The following is a 13883-nucleotide window of genomic DNA, read 5'->3' as shown; positions in this document are numbered from 1 at the left end:
AATTTAGGTATTTGATAATTATATATTGTAAATTATTTCAGAATAAATTATTTATCTTTGAATTTGGATTGTTTTATTTTATAAGTGTATGATCTAAAAAGTTATTGAATTACTGTATAATTGAAGAAAATACATTTATTTATTAAAATTATAAAATAGAATAAGTATACAGAAATAATTCTAGAATGATTCTAAAGTAATTCTAAAATGCTAAAATAATTCTAGAATAATTGTAAAATAAATCTAAAATTCCAGAATGATTCTAAAATTTCTCTAAAATTATTCTAAAATGGTTTTAAAATAATTCTAGTAAGTGTTACGAGTCGGAAGAAACGATTGTGTAGACGGGGCTCTCTCTAGGCTGAAGGGGAACGCGCACACCGGCATGTTCTCTAGTTTTACACAAACAAGCCTAATTAGTGATGTGACCGCTTCAACCAATACTAGGGCCGAAAATACATAAGTACTTATACATATACATACAAACATATACCGCAGTTCACCAGAGTCCATAACTGCGACGCGCAAGTTGGAAGATGGTGGGGGAACGCAGCGAGCTCTCTGCTAATCGCTTTCCACTTCGTTTGGGAGTATCGCCAATCAGGGCGAAGATGCGCACTGGAGAAGCGCGAAGAACGAAAACTGGTCTTTTCGCAGTTATGGACTCTGGTGAACTGCGATATATATATGTATATTATAGGATACACGTGTACCTTAGGAGCATGGTGATTCGTGAAATTTTTAAAATTAACAAAGATATTTTGTTTTTAAATGATGGTTTAACTAATTATATTATGATAAACAGTGAATTTAATTATTAATGAATGAAATAGTATCACATAATACAAGAATTGTTCAATTTATGTGTAAAGTATGTTGCACTCGTACAAAATGTTGCACAATAATTTTTTAACGAAAATGTTTCAGTATTCTACGCACGTTACGACTAAACAAATTTTTGAATGTCTTGCTCATCGTAATAAAATATGTAATAATACTGCACGGTTATTTTACAACGATAGGAACAGTATCGATTACTTAGTAAAATACCTACGCAAACGACAGGATACGATTGATCTTTATGTTGAGGATGAAGAGAAAGTTACATTCAAGAAGAAAACGAATAGTGGGCCATTAAGTATGATGTATTTTAACCCTACTGCACCTGAGATACATGATTTTTTTACATATAATTGGATACGCTGGTGGAAACATTATAAAGTACAACTTAGAAAAAAGTTACAAAAATATAGGTATGAGAGAAATCAAGCATTAGGTCCTGATTTAGCATCAGCTAAATTTGTGATAGTGAGTGGTGGCAGAGTGAAGTTTACAAATCAAAATGACTGGATCGATAACTCTAATACAACTGAAATTGCTAATTTTCCAAAAGAATATCAACCAGACTTTGTCTTAGAAGGATTAGATTTAAGAGGATATCCTTTAGAATATGAAAATTTTTATGTCATATCTCATTTACATCACCTTAAATGTCTGATCTTAAGAGGTTGTAACACAATTAATGATTGGAGTATAGATAAAATAGCTGGAGAATATCCAACATTAGAATATCTTGATATATCAGAATGTAAGAATGTAACAGAAAGAGGATTAGAGGCTTTATACAAAATGCCCAATTTAAAGCAATTGCTTGTGACAAACTTTTATGATTCTGCAGGATTTGAGTTAACTTGTTTAATGTTAGAAGATGTTAATCCACATCTAAAGTGTGAAATTCTAAAACTAGAAAAGGACATGTTATTAGTACGTGGATATGAAAAATAAATGTAAATTTTAATAATATTGTAGCATGTTTTATAAAATATACATTATTATAATTTATAAAAATTAAAAATATTTATATATTTAATCTTTTGTATAGAAACTAAGTATTCTTTATCAATTTATTTTTCTCTCTGCGCTTCTTAACATAATATAATTCTGCTTTATTTGTAACTCCATAAGCTTTGATGTTTTCATTATCATTTATCAGTTTTACATTATCAAAGCACAAATGATATTTTTTCCAAATGTGTGTCCAACTTATTTTTTTCTTAACATTCTCTCTTTTCAAAGATAAATTTGTGTGACGCTTGATAGCTTTCTTGAGATTTAAAACTGTAGTGTTGTGAGGAGGCACCTAAACGTGAAAAAAGTGTTTTTAAATAATTACATAATGTAATTTTTGTAATGAGGAAAACAAAAAAATTTATACGAAATAATGTTACCACAATCCCAAGTTTTGGTAGTTCTCCACGATTCAAATACAAAGTTATTGCTTGCCCTTGTGCAACTGCAATTTGAGCTTTAAGTTCTTCAACCGTAACATCCGACGGTAAACCAGAGAACAGCGGATCACTTTCTATTATATTATCAATTGCTTCTTTCGTTAATTTAACTAACTCATTATGATCAAGTTCTGATTGCTTATCGATTATCTCTTCGTTTTTAAGTAAATATTTATTTTTATGTTCTACATTTTCTAATTTACTATCCTTAACAGTACTCTGTGCTTGATCCATGTTATATTAATACATACCGTTATAAAGAACGTAGGAAATATAAATGGACATAGGGAAATATTAAATAATAGTAATACAGCATAAGTTTCTTATGCTTTCTGGAATATGATAAAAATGTCTTTAAAATAACATACATATATATGTACTATATACGAAGTATATATATATATACATAAGATCATCACTGGAAAACAGTGGACTATACCGTTTGTTCAGAGTTGACGCAGGCGCACATCGTATTTATTAGTGCAATGAGGGCGCGGTTGTCACCGATCAATCTCGACTGCATTTGTATGTATGCAGTTCATCTGAAAAGTTTGTGAGCTGTAGTTTGTTTTACCTGCGTACGTATTGTGTTACTTTCAAACATTTGTTTGAAGTGCGATAATCGTTAGTTAAAATTATACATCCTAACGCACGGCTATCGTGCAGAAGGAGTACTGATACTTGAATTAAGAACGAACTGAAGTCAAAACATCCATCAAGATGACGATTATCACAAAGGCCCTTACCGAGAAGAAGACGGACAAAAAGGAGCAAGCGTTGTTTGTTGAAGAAAATGCTGGGGTTAGCATTTCTTTCAATCTAACAATTTTCATCAACTTTAAAAAAGAATAATTGATAAACAAAGTTTTTTATATATTTTAAATATACTTTGCTGTTCATAAATAAACATATATGTAGTCCTCGATCAATTACGTGACCGAATTTTTATTTCTATTGAATGCTATTCTAAAGTATATAAATTCATCATCATAATTGTTATTGGCAGTAGAAAGATAACGTATATAAAGCATATTTTACAGTGTCATTTGATAATAGATTATTACATGTATTCAGCATTATCATAGCGTCATTGTTATTATTATGGTTATTATGATATTGATTTATGAATTTTCTTATGTCAGTGCAATTTTTTTCAATTCTAAAATAAATATATGTTTAACAGTTTTAGTGTTAACAGTCTAGTGTTAATTTGAATTTTAATTGTCTCAGTTAAAATTTTCTTTCTATGAATACATGTTTTTTTAAATAGGAAACTTCAAAGAGAGATCCAGAAGCACAACGTCAAAAGTCTGATGTAGGAGGTCATTTTTTTGTTTCACGAAGAAGCATACATCATATTCATGTTACAGCAACATTTTCACTGTTCCTTGTTGCGTTGATGATTCTTATCATTGGAGTAATTGGAGGTTTATACATATATAGGCAGTATGCTCGAACACAAATGCATAGATTTAGAACAGGATGGTACAGCATTCCATACGATAATTCGAATAAAGCATCTTATGCTGAAAGTGCTGCTCAACAAAGTTTGATGGCAGATTTAGATTTGCTTTTAAGAAGTTCAATAAAAGATGAACAGCAGGAAGTAATGAGTATTGAAAAAAATTTTGATGGCAATATAAGTAGTTTCTTCAATGAACAATTTGAATTTGATTTGGAAAATGAACATTATGAGAAAATTGATGTGCCTGACTTCCGTGGTGGTCGTCAAGGCAGGTTCATACATGATTTCAACATTGTAAGTTTAATAAATTAGGAGATACTGTAAATAACATTTTATATAATAAATTACAGCTTTGAATTTATATTTCATTTTGCTGTAGAATAAAACTGGTATTATTGATGTTGATGGGCGATGCTGTTTTGTTATGCCACTAAATCGTAAAACAGTTCTACCACCACGCAACATGTATGATCTTCTTCGAAAAATATACAATGGTAAATATAATTAGGTTTATGGAAGAGATATTTTTATTTTTAAATTATCTTATATTAAGATAAGTATTGTATATTTATAATTGTTTCAGGTTATTATGAAGTAGACACAGAAATTGTACGTGAAACAATGAAAGTAGTAACACCACCGATTACCGATTTATCAGTGGTTGGTACATATATAGCCCGTGAATGTCAAGATTTACCAACATACATGTTAACAAAAGTCAATTCAAATGGTCAGTTATTAAAGCATTTAATAATAATCACATAATATTTTTTGCTATACTAATTTCTTTATTTTTACTTTACAGTTGTTAAACGTAGCATATCAAGTGGTGTGTTTGGACAGTTTGCAGGAAAAAATATTATAGAGTTTGATATTTTGAATTTAGTTGATGTTGAAGCATATCAGAAAAGTTCGCAAAATTAAATGAAAGGAATTTATTATTATTTTAGAATATTTGCCATCAGTAGATCAATGTATAAAAATTGTATCCAGCTCAGCAAAAATAGGTAATTCCTCTGTTTAATTTCTGCAAATCTTATATTACCATCTAACTATTATTTCTTTACAAGCTAATTCAACAATAACTATTTATTTTTAAATATACCTAAATTCACTTTCAGAATGTTAAGTCTTCCCATCATGTCCTATCTTAGCTCTGAATCAGTAAATCTATAATAAAAATAAAATATATTAATTACTGTTTAACATTTTAAGAAAGTTAATTCAACAGCAAGCTGACTATATATAGCTTATGTGATTTAAAAATTACTGCATTTTTACGAAATATTCAGAGTATTAATATATACAGATTAAGTTTCAGTGAAATGCTGATGGTGCTTATTTTTAAGGTAGAATTGTATGTTCTTCTCCATTTATTTATCTTTTATGCTTAAATTGTTTGACAGTACAGTTCTAGTAAAACAATAGAAATAATTCGTGTTGAAATCATTGTACATCTATTACATATAGCTATGTGATGGAATAATTAATCACTGTACAAAGTAACAATTACGTTGTGTTCAATCATGCAATAATTTTACAATCATGGATCGAAACATTTTTACTGAAAAAATATTTTATAAATGTGTTTGAAATTAATGATCATTTCAAATTGAACTAAAGTATGTTACCATGTCTTATCATATCTCTTTTTCATTAGATAATAATCAATGTGGTATAGTAACACATGTGATCTGTTAAAACTTAACATTAAAATATGTATTAAAAATGGTGAAACATAGATAATAAAGATTCTGTGACCAGATTGATAGTGTGAGTGTACTGAACTTCCTTTTCCTCTCCCATACATATATACTACTAAATTTATACTAAATATTCCTCAAAGAAAAATTTAAAATACCTCAGGAATTTATAGTTTTTTTGATACTGTATCTTAATACTTTTTTACATAGAATGTTCCGAATACACAAAAATACACAGTTTCAATTGAAAAAATTCTATTGGGATTGTATACTTCTTGTGACTTCAGTCAAAGCGTTTTTTTATTCTCTACAAAAAAGTATTAAGATACTTGCATGAGAAACTGATTAATTGAAAAGATATTTTAAGGAGATACAGGAAGAGACTACAGGTCTCTTCCTAAGATATATTTTGAACTGATGAATTTTCGATCCAAGTATCTTAATACTTTTTTGTATGTAATAAGAACATGCTTCGATTGACATCTAGAAAACGCATACATGTATCGTTCCGTTTAAAAAAGTAAGAATAACCTTGAAATCTTTGAAACACCTTTACTTCCGGAACCAACATACGCATCATGTGATGCTTCATCCGACACCATTTAATTTTTCTTCATGATATTTTTTTCTATCTTATATCCATTTTAGAGCTTTAGCTTGATCTACTTGCATGAAATATCCTGTATTTTATTTCTGCGCTTTTAGTACCAAACACATACCTACATACTTCTATGCACAATGATGTTTCACCGGATCTGACGCAGAGCGCGTCAAATTTATAAGTCAATAGCTTTGAAGAATCACCAGTTTAACAACTTCAACTAGTTTTAATCTATTAAGCAGGATTCTCTTCATTTCATAAATTTCTTCTTATTTTCTTTTTCTCTTTTCTTTAGTTATCCACCATCTTCTACCATTATTTACGCACGACATACGATTCTCTTGCAAAAAAAAGATAGATGAAGAATCCGACGATCTTTCATGGTTCGACTGCCATTTCTTTGTCCGCTGTCTGATACAAATCTATGGTAAGTGTATAGTACAAAGTAAAGTATTAGTTAATTACATGTTTCATAATTAGATTCCGTAACACAGAATTTGTTACTTTGCTTTTCAATATATATTTATGCTAATTTTAATATTCTGTGTCATAGATGTGTGCAGGTCGAGTATAATATACAGGAAGCAAGATAAGAACATGGTAGGAGGATGCAATGTTAAAGTGAAACCGTAGGAAATACGCGATTCTGCCTAATCTTTATATCATATTACTTGCGTTTTATATAAATTGTAAGATAAATTAAGTTATTGGATGTACAAGAATAGAAAAAAAACCAAATACGTAGTTATTCAAAAATCTTATTGGACCCGTATTTCAAAAATTCAATTAACAAAGTTTTATAAAAACCAAATATTTCAGGCAAAGTTATAATTTTAATTCAAGTTCTTTAACCTTTCGTTGTAGGGTTAGTTTAAGTACCTTTTTACAATTGTTTATTTATACAAGGCTTATTTGTTGTATACAGGATGTTACATGCAACTGGTTCAAGTTATAGTTCTAAAATCGTAGAAGATAGAGAAAAATGTCATTAGAAAAAATCATATGGGGTTAAATGGAACATCGTACGATGCATGTGTCGGTCCCGGAAGAAGCGTTCCAAAGACTTCAAGATCAATTTCTTGTTATCTCACATCTTATTACTCTCTATAAAAAAGTATTAAGATACTTGGGTCAAAAATTGATTAGTTTAAAAGATATTTTAGGGGATGAGTGGGAGAGCACAATGGTTTCTTCGTAAGATATCTTTCAAAGTAATTAATTTTCGACCCAAATATCATAATACTTTTTTGCAAAAAATAAAAACCGTTTTGATTAACATCCGACAAAGTACACAGTTTGAATAAAATCTTTCAAAAAATATTAAAAAGATATTTCATACGAAAAAATCCTACAGACTTCAATAAGTATTTGTACTCAGATCATTTTTACCATTTTAAATACTTCATATACTCCTAACTGTGTATTAAACCCTCACTTTTTTTCTTATTTTTTAGAAATTCTTTCCGACTGTGCAACGTAATTCTTAATCACAGTACTTAAACGTAGAGAGCGCAACAAAACGAGGTTTTGCAAGAGGTCGGTATTTCAGATCGTACGGTAGAAACTCCTACAAAAGTTGGCTGGTCTATTCTATAGATTATAGCAGGTCCGTAGTAAAATAAAATAAAATAAAATAAAATAAAAATATGGTTACGAGAGTCCGCAGTAGCTGAGCATGCTTAGTGACTGGCTCGGCAGTGTAACAGCCGGAGGAAAAAGCGGTTGGTAGGAGAGGGTCCCGTTAAAATAAAACTTCGATTTTCTACTACTCCGAACACACTATCGTACGCGAATAATTTTGCCGTGGTGGCGCAATTGTAAAGCGACGAGGAAGAAACCGCGGTGCCGTGCTTCTGTTCAGTTGGTCGCTTCGCCGGCTGCTTATGCTGTCGGTGTTACCGTGGACAGTTAATGATTCCCGTTTCGAACTCGTGGAATATTGATTGCATTCTGTTACGAACAATTTTCAGTCAACGAAGGATCGTCTAACGTGGGTGTTGCGCGACTCTCCATTAACGAGCAAGGTACCGATCGTTGTGCACCACGTGCAATTTGAAAAAAAGTAAAAGAATTGCGTTTTCTCGTGAGTAGCGTAAAGGAATTTCCTTGCAGTAGAGTCTCGTGTATGTTCCTCTGTCAAACAATCGTGATATCCATGAAGAGACATAAAGTATTAAATAAGATTCAAAATATCAATTTTGTTATAAATAAGTCAGTTTAGAAATTGATTGGCTAAATAAATAAGAAAATGATATTGATCGTTGCGCCTGTAGTAACGCTATATGTAACGCAGATGCTTGGCTCGTGCCAGGTGCAACTCCGAAATGCATCAAAATTGATCCTAGCGTTTCTATTTAATTTTCCAAAACTACAAGCACTGATAGGCTGCTCGTATCCTCGCTAAACCACCAATCAGTTAATATTCGCATCTGGTGTAATTTCGAACAAATGATATTTCAGAGACTGCAGCAGAAAGTGCATTATACAGTTTTTGAAAGGTGGTGTATATTGACCGTGATACATCGTATAGGTATAAATACGATCGTTGTTGTGGCAGTTCATGTTATCCCTATACGAGACAAGATAGTGATCGTAACACGTGCGATTCTGAAACAAAGAGGCTGTTGGCTCTCTTGGACAGAGTAGTCTTCCGTAACTTCTTGACAAAGAGACTGATTCGTAACAAAGAGACTGTGTGATACAATTCTCAAATGCTAAACTCGTCCGTTCATAGTAGTGGCGTCCTGTTTGCTTCGGGAACGTAACCGAGATTGACCTTGTAGTTTCGTGCAGATTTTTAAAGCGTACGGAATATTAATTTGACAAAGAAGAAGCGAACGAGCGACGAACCAAGCCCGTTTTAGCTTTCATACGCAAACGGATAGATGTCAGTCGCTCGGCTATCCCTAAAATGCAAAGTATTGATCGTGGTAACTTGTACGGTTCAGAAATAATGTTACTACCGATACCGTGGCTACCTTACGTAATTTCGAAACATAAAGAGTGCTCGTCTTAAGTTCGAAGCGAAAAGAGGGTTCCCTAAGAGTCGCATTCGTGAACGATCGTATTATCTTGTGTAGGTTGACATTCCTAAAGAAATTTTCAATAGAAACGAAAGGATCATTGTCCTAATTATCTATTCTCTGACAAGAGAGAAATTCTCAGATATATATATATATATATTTGTATTAACTTTCACAGTTTCAAAATACAAGTAGCAGAATTCGGTGGATAGAGTGGGTGACATTGGAACATGGACATCAGACTTTTACTGTTAATCCTGGCGATCATCGGTGCAATGTTTGGTGCGGTCGCAACCAGATTCGGGTTTCCCGGATTTAACAAGATCGCACAGATCGTGCTTGCTGTGGCGTTGCTACCCGTGCTATGCAGATTTCATCGGAAGCTGTACGTCATCTGCAAGGTTCTGCCTCGTGATATGAAGTAAGTCACAAATCATTTCTCGTTTACATTAGACGCGAATTGATAGGGATGGTATATACGTTTCGATAATCGTTTTCAATGATCCGTTTTAACCCTACTGTCCCCCTTTTGAATCTATATTACATTTTCATACTGTTTTCTTTTTTTTAATATTTTATGTTTGCTTTTATCACTATTTTATATTTCTTAAAATAAAATTGTATCATAATTTGCAAAAACGTAACTCTCAAATCTATATTAAGAAAAAGATACGTTTGAGGATTTCTTTTTAAAATAGACAAAATTCACACCAAAGGAGTTATAGATTGATGTTATCGATTTATTGATTGAAAATCAATTAATAAATATTTCATTATGTAATTGAAATATTAATATTTAATATAGGCTGTAATAAAAGAGAGCTTAATATTATACTCTGTTTGATTTTGAAAAATTGATATTTCATTCTAACGATTAGTTTGTCTTCGCGCAATAGGTCACTTGTTCATCCATTGAAAAGCGAGAATTACGGTTTTCGATGGATCGATGGTTATACGCGGGAAAGAAGAATTACCGTTTTGTTTGAGCAAAGAAAAGAACGAAAAAAACTATGTCTTAAATGCGTTATGATATTTCTTAAAATTCTTTTTATTATTTTTACATCAATTTGCGGGTTGTTATAATTTATACCTCGTCTAATAAATATCTATAACTTTTTGTATTGAAATGATTATTGGTTATCTCTAATATTGTTTCTAATAGCATGACTTTACTTAACACATATTTTTGTCTGTAATATTTAGATTGTTTAATTGCTCTTTACATGTCACTTGTTTGTCACTTTTATTTACAATAAATTAATGAATACAATTATATCTTAATAACAGACTCTATGTCATAGAACAATATAAATCAGGTCTTGATTTCTTCTTTTAAGTGCTTTCAAGTTTCAATTAAATTAAATACGTGAAGAAAGAAGTCCTTGAATAGTTTTATTGGAAAATAAATTGCTTAATACTTAAAACTACTTAAAATACTTAAATTCCAGTAAAACATATAACTAAAAGATCATCACGAAAAATTTGACAAAAGTTCTCTTATTCTCAGCATTATTACTTTTATGTTGTTAAATTTTGACAATTTCACATTGCACTCTGTATTAAAAATAATTTTGAAAATAATCTCCTTCTGTTTAAGACAAGAAAATAACGAAATGATCATTCTAACTATAATCAGGAAAACCACAATATCTTGGAAGTTATAATTTTATACGTAGGAAAATTTCTACTGGCAGTGGAAAACAGTAGTCAAAGCAAAGGGAAAGGGTGAAAACATAGAGGGTAAAGGGAGAAAAGGTCGCTATTTATGTTTTCGAAATACGAGAAAATAGCTTTAAGCCTAAGAACCGTATTTTGCCCGTTGTACGACGCAAATTGCCTTATACACGTCAAGTTACAGTAGTAGGTAAAACACCGACGACGAACCAATTAAGGTAACCCTCCCCTAAGTGCAAAATGTTGGAACGTTGAAAAGCTGGATCTAAATTTATCCATCTATTCTGCAATGTTATAACTCATTTTCTTTGCAACAACTGTAAATAAGCGTACAGGCAGATTTTAATGCATGTATTTCTTCTACCCTAACGGTCTGCTTTGGCCAACGAGCATAGCTTTGCGAGGGTCAATGACCGACCATCATTCAAGAAAGAAACAGTTTACTGCATGGATGGATGGGTGGGTGGTAGTAGATGAATATTGTCGTTATAGATAACAAGAAAATTCATTTAAAATATCAATTAAAAAATACGAATGCGTGGGCACATTCAGTTTCACTTTTAATCAGTCTCACGAGTGCAGGCAAGATATAAGAGTGATAAAACAAACGATGTGTGAAAGTTAAAGTAATCGGGTTAAACGAATGGTGGAACGCACTTCCTGCGTTCAACGATGAACCATTTCTGCGCTTTCCTTGTCGAAAGCGGAAAAAGTACAGATATGCAAAATTTGCACAAAATTAGAAATATACATTTGAAGAATTAAAAAGAATTATTAAAAGCTACTTTGTGCTTTAATACGTTGACTATTATCTGGCCAGCAGCCTAAAGGCGATCGGAATGTTAATATAACCTAACCTAACTTAACATACAAATAACAAAAATAGTTATATTCTGTCAACATTGGTATTATTCATTGTGCACTACAAGATGTTGGCGGTATTTTATTTTTTCTGTTATTTATTCGTCTAGATTAGGTTAGGTCACACATGACCACGGGTGCATACGTATACATAGACAGAATTCGCTGTATGTAGTAGTAATAATATTCTTTCGCTAATATCTCGCAAGTTAATTGAGTTCGGCATATAGCTTAGAGGAAGAAAGTTGCTTAAAATATCGAATTTTACAACATATTTAAAAAACATCGAAATCAAAGGGGGAGTAGCTTTTCTACAAGTTCACCGTCATTTATATTTGACTGGTGCTTAAATTCCCAACATTAAAAATATTTGTATTAAGTACCTACTTGAAATGATGGGTATTAGACAACATTTGTTAATCCTTGGATGGCGGACCATGGGGAAAGCTACAATTTCAATTTAATTATGTATTTTATATTATTTTCAATTTCTAAATTTTACACTGTTTCTTTAAAAATTACTCTTCCAATATACATATAAATCTCTTTCATTTGAAAATCATACATTTGACTTTAGATTAGTATCCTTGTATGTTTTGTAAGTTTGGGTTTTGATTAATCCAGCCTCCGCTGTTCAACGGTTAAACGTAAAGACACTTTAAAATTATAGCTTTAAAACACTAGAAGTTAAAAAAAAATGTATTGAGCAAAACTAAAAGACAAACATTTGAATGGAAGACCCTGTATATTGCAAAAAGCTAAAAATTTTAAGAAAATAGTGTTTTACATCGAAGGTTTCTATTTACGAAGAATCATTTATTATCTATAAATATCCCGTTAAAATAAAACAATAAGCTTTGAATAATTAATAAAAACGCGACTTGAAATATTGATATAAACGTATAAATCAAATGATTCGAAATATATTTCATATTTTATTGTAATACATATTATTTTGGTATTCTTATTTAGCAGCAAATAATATTATTTACATAAGGTTATTTGGTATAATATTTTTTTGGAGTGTGAGGGGTTAAATATGGTTCATTATCAATATAGATTAAAAAATGTTTACCGATGTGATCCAAATTTGGAAAGCTTACCCTTTAATAGCTCGAACCCAGTGTATCAATCTGTTTTATATTTACCGTGCCCATTTCCTTCGGCAGAAATAAGTCTGTATCTCTGTTAGATGTCTCATACAAGCTATAAACTGATCGAAATACATAGTGCAATGCAATGATGATAATAGAGGTCAATCGTTTCATAACCCAGAATGTATATACTAGTCTATTGCAATGAATGAATGAAATTATGTATATTCAATTTTTTTTGCGATAATCGCTCACAAAGTAGTTATAAATATTCCAATAATCGAATACTAAAGACTGTAAAAAACACTAATAGTAATGATAATAAGTGGTCAAAGTATAAATTTCATTTTCCTACAATACAAAGTTCAAGTTTTAGAAATGTTAACATAAATGAATTATTAACATATTGATAAATACATATTTCGGTATGAGACTTTAGAATTCAGGATTTTTTATGAATATATACAGTAAAACATAATTTCTTTTATTTTTATATCTGTTCTGAAAAAGTAAATATTTTGATATCCGAAATGTTTAAATGAAGTCAGGTACCTAGATGTCTAAAATAATATTAATTTCATGTAATAATACGAAATAGAAAAAATAGAAAATTAAATATTTCTGTAATTAATAATTGTTAATATATAATATTTATTTAATTATATTACATTTAAATTAAATAGATAAATACTAATATTTAATCTAAATATTAGGTGTACAAATTAATTCGGTGCCCTTTAGCATTAAGCCTTCTTAATTGTTATTTTAAATTTAAATATTTTTTTGCGCTTTTGTGTATTTAAAAAAGCGTTAGATGTCTGTACATGAAATAGATATTTAAAATACCAGTAATAATGTTACTTAGAATTTACTTACTTGCTCTTTTCTTAATTATTTGATTAAATTAACTCGTTTACTGTTGCTATCAAAACGTTTTAATCGAGCACGTTAGTTAAAACGGATCATTGGGCTTGCTGCATTGAAATGCATAAAGAATCTATATCGCACATGACCCTTGTATTTGTTACATGGAGACTTATGTAATTGTCTTCGCGATTGACTATTGAGAGGCAAAGGGTCAACAAAACGTATTTTTCCATCGATGAATCTTGCCTGTCCATGGCACCATTAATACTTGTTGGATACCGTCATAGACTAAGCAAATATTTTTACT

The 13883-nt window shown here is 30.7% G+C and overlaps 4 protein-coding genes and 1 long non-coding RNA gene across 8 annotated transcripts in view; 4 read left to right on the top strand and 1 right to left on the bottom strand.

Moving 5' to 3' along the window:
• Window positions 1-873: 873 nt before the first annotated feature.
• On the top strand, window positions 874-1785 carry LOC117609057 (distal membrane arm assembly component 2). Its single transcript, XM_034334902.2, has one exon. It carries the CDS (start codon window positions 874-876, stop codon window positions 1783-1785), a length of 912 nt encoding a protein of 303 aa, XP_034190793.2.
• A 100-nt stretch (window positions 1786-1885) lies between these two features.
• On the bottom strand, window positions 1886-2522 carry LOC117609060 (U11/U12 small nuclear ribonucleoprotein 25 kDa protein). The gene is made up of 2 exons (XM_034334904.2): window positions 2229-2522; window positions 1886-2140 (listed from the first exon to the last, which is right to left on the bottom strand). Exons 1-2 carry the CDS (start codon window positions 2520-2522, stop codon window positions 1886-1888), a joined length of 549 nt encoding a protein of 182 aa, XP_034190795.1.
• Window positions 2523-2828: 306 nt separating this feature from the next.
• LOC117609056 (uncharacterized) lies at window positions 2829-5518 on the top strand. 2 transcript variants are annotated; one of them, XR_004582496.2, is made up of 6 exons: window positions 2829-3089; window positions 3559-4047; window positions 4133-4247; window positions 4337-4483; window positions 4559-4760; window positions 4875-5518. XR_004582496.2 is itself a non-coding variant. In XM_034334901.2 (5 exons), the coding sequence occupies exons 1-5, from the start codon at window positions 3009-3011 to the stop codon at window positions 4675-4677; spliced, it is 951 nt and encodes a 316-aa protein (XP_034190792.1). In that variant the 5' UTR covers window positions 2829-3008; the 3' UTR covers window positions 4678-5518. The 2 variants fall into 2 exon arrangements, 1 of the variants encoding a protein (XP_034190792.1); XM_034334901.2 differs by having other exon boundaries at window positions 4559-5518.
• A 669-nt stretch (window positions 5519-6187) lies between these two features.
• LOC143306046 (uncharacterized) lies at window positions 6188-7342 on the top strand. The gene is made up of 4 exons (XR_013063381.1): window positions 6188-6221; window positions 6353-6484; window positions 6611-6657; window positions 6983-7342. It is a non-coding gene; the product is annotated as an uncharacterized LOC143306046 (long non-coding RNA).
• Window positions 7343-7760: 418 nt separating this feature from the next.
• The window catches only part of LOC117609055 (long-chain fatty acid transport protein 4), a 32908-nt gene continuing 26785 nt past the window's right edge, over window positions 7761-13883 (top strand). Inside the window, exons 1-2 of one of the 3 annotated variants that reach the window (XM_076692098.1) lie at window positions 7761-7778; window positions 9259-9501. In XM_076692098.1, coding sequence (XP_076548213.1) covers window positions 9311-9501 — 191 coding nt within the window. In that variant the 5' untranslated portion in view covers window positions 7761-7778; window positions 9259-9310. The other 2 variants (XM_034334899.2, XM_034334900.2) reach the window with 2 other exon arrangements.

The sequence above is a fragment of the Osmia lignaria genome, chromosome 14 (genome assembly GCF_051020975.1).
Source record: "Osmia lignaria lignaria isolate PbOS001 chromosome 14, iyOsmLign1, whole genome shotgun sequence".
Lineage (NCBI taxonomy): Eukaryota > Metazoa > Arthropoda > Insecta > Hymenoptera > Megachilidae > Osmia > Osmia lignaria.
Note: the sequence above shows the minus strand (reverse complement) of the source record. Positions and strands in the feature narration are given on the sequence as shown.

Bases quoted from the DNA above. Each gene is read 5' to 3' on its own strand.
- LOC117609057 (XM_034334902.2), top strand. From the start codon at position 874: ATGTTGCACTCGTACAAAATGTTGCACAATAATTTTTTAACGAAAATG.
- LOC117609060 (XM_034334904.2), bottom strand. From the start codon at position 2,522: ATGGATCAAGCACAGAGTACTGTTAAGGATAGTAAATTAGAAAATGTA. The intron at 2,141-2,228 runs GTAACATTATTT...TTTCACGTTTAG, and splicing joins TACCAAAACTTGGGATTGTG to GTGCCTCCTCACAACACTAC.
- LOC117609056 (XM_034334901.2), top strand. From the start codon at position 3,009: ATGACGATTATCACAAAGGCCCTTACCGAGAAGAAGACGGACAAAAAG. The intron at 4,248-4,336 runs GTAAATATAATT...TAATTGTTTCAG, and splicing joins TCTTCGAAAAATATACAATG to GTTATTATGAAGTAGACACA. The intron at 4,484-4,558 runs GTCAGTTATTAA...TTTACTTTACAG, and splicing joins AACAAAAGTCAATTCAAATG to TTGTTAAACGTAGCATATCA.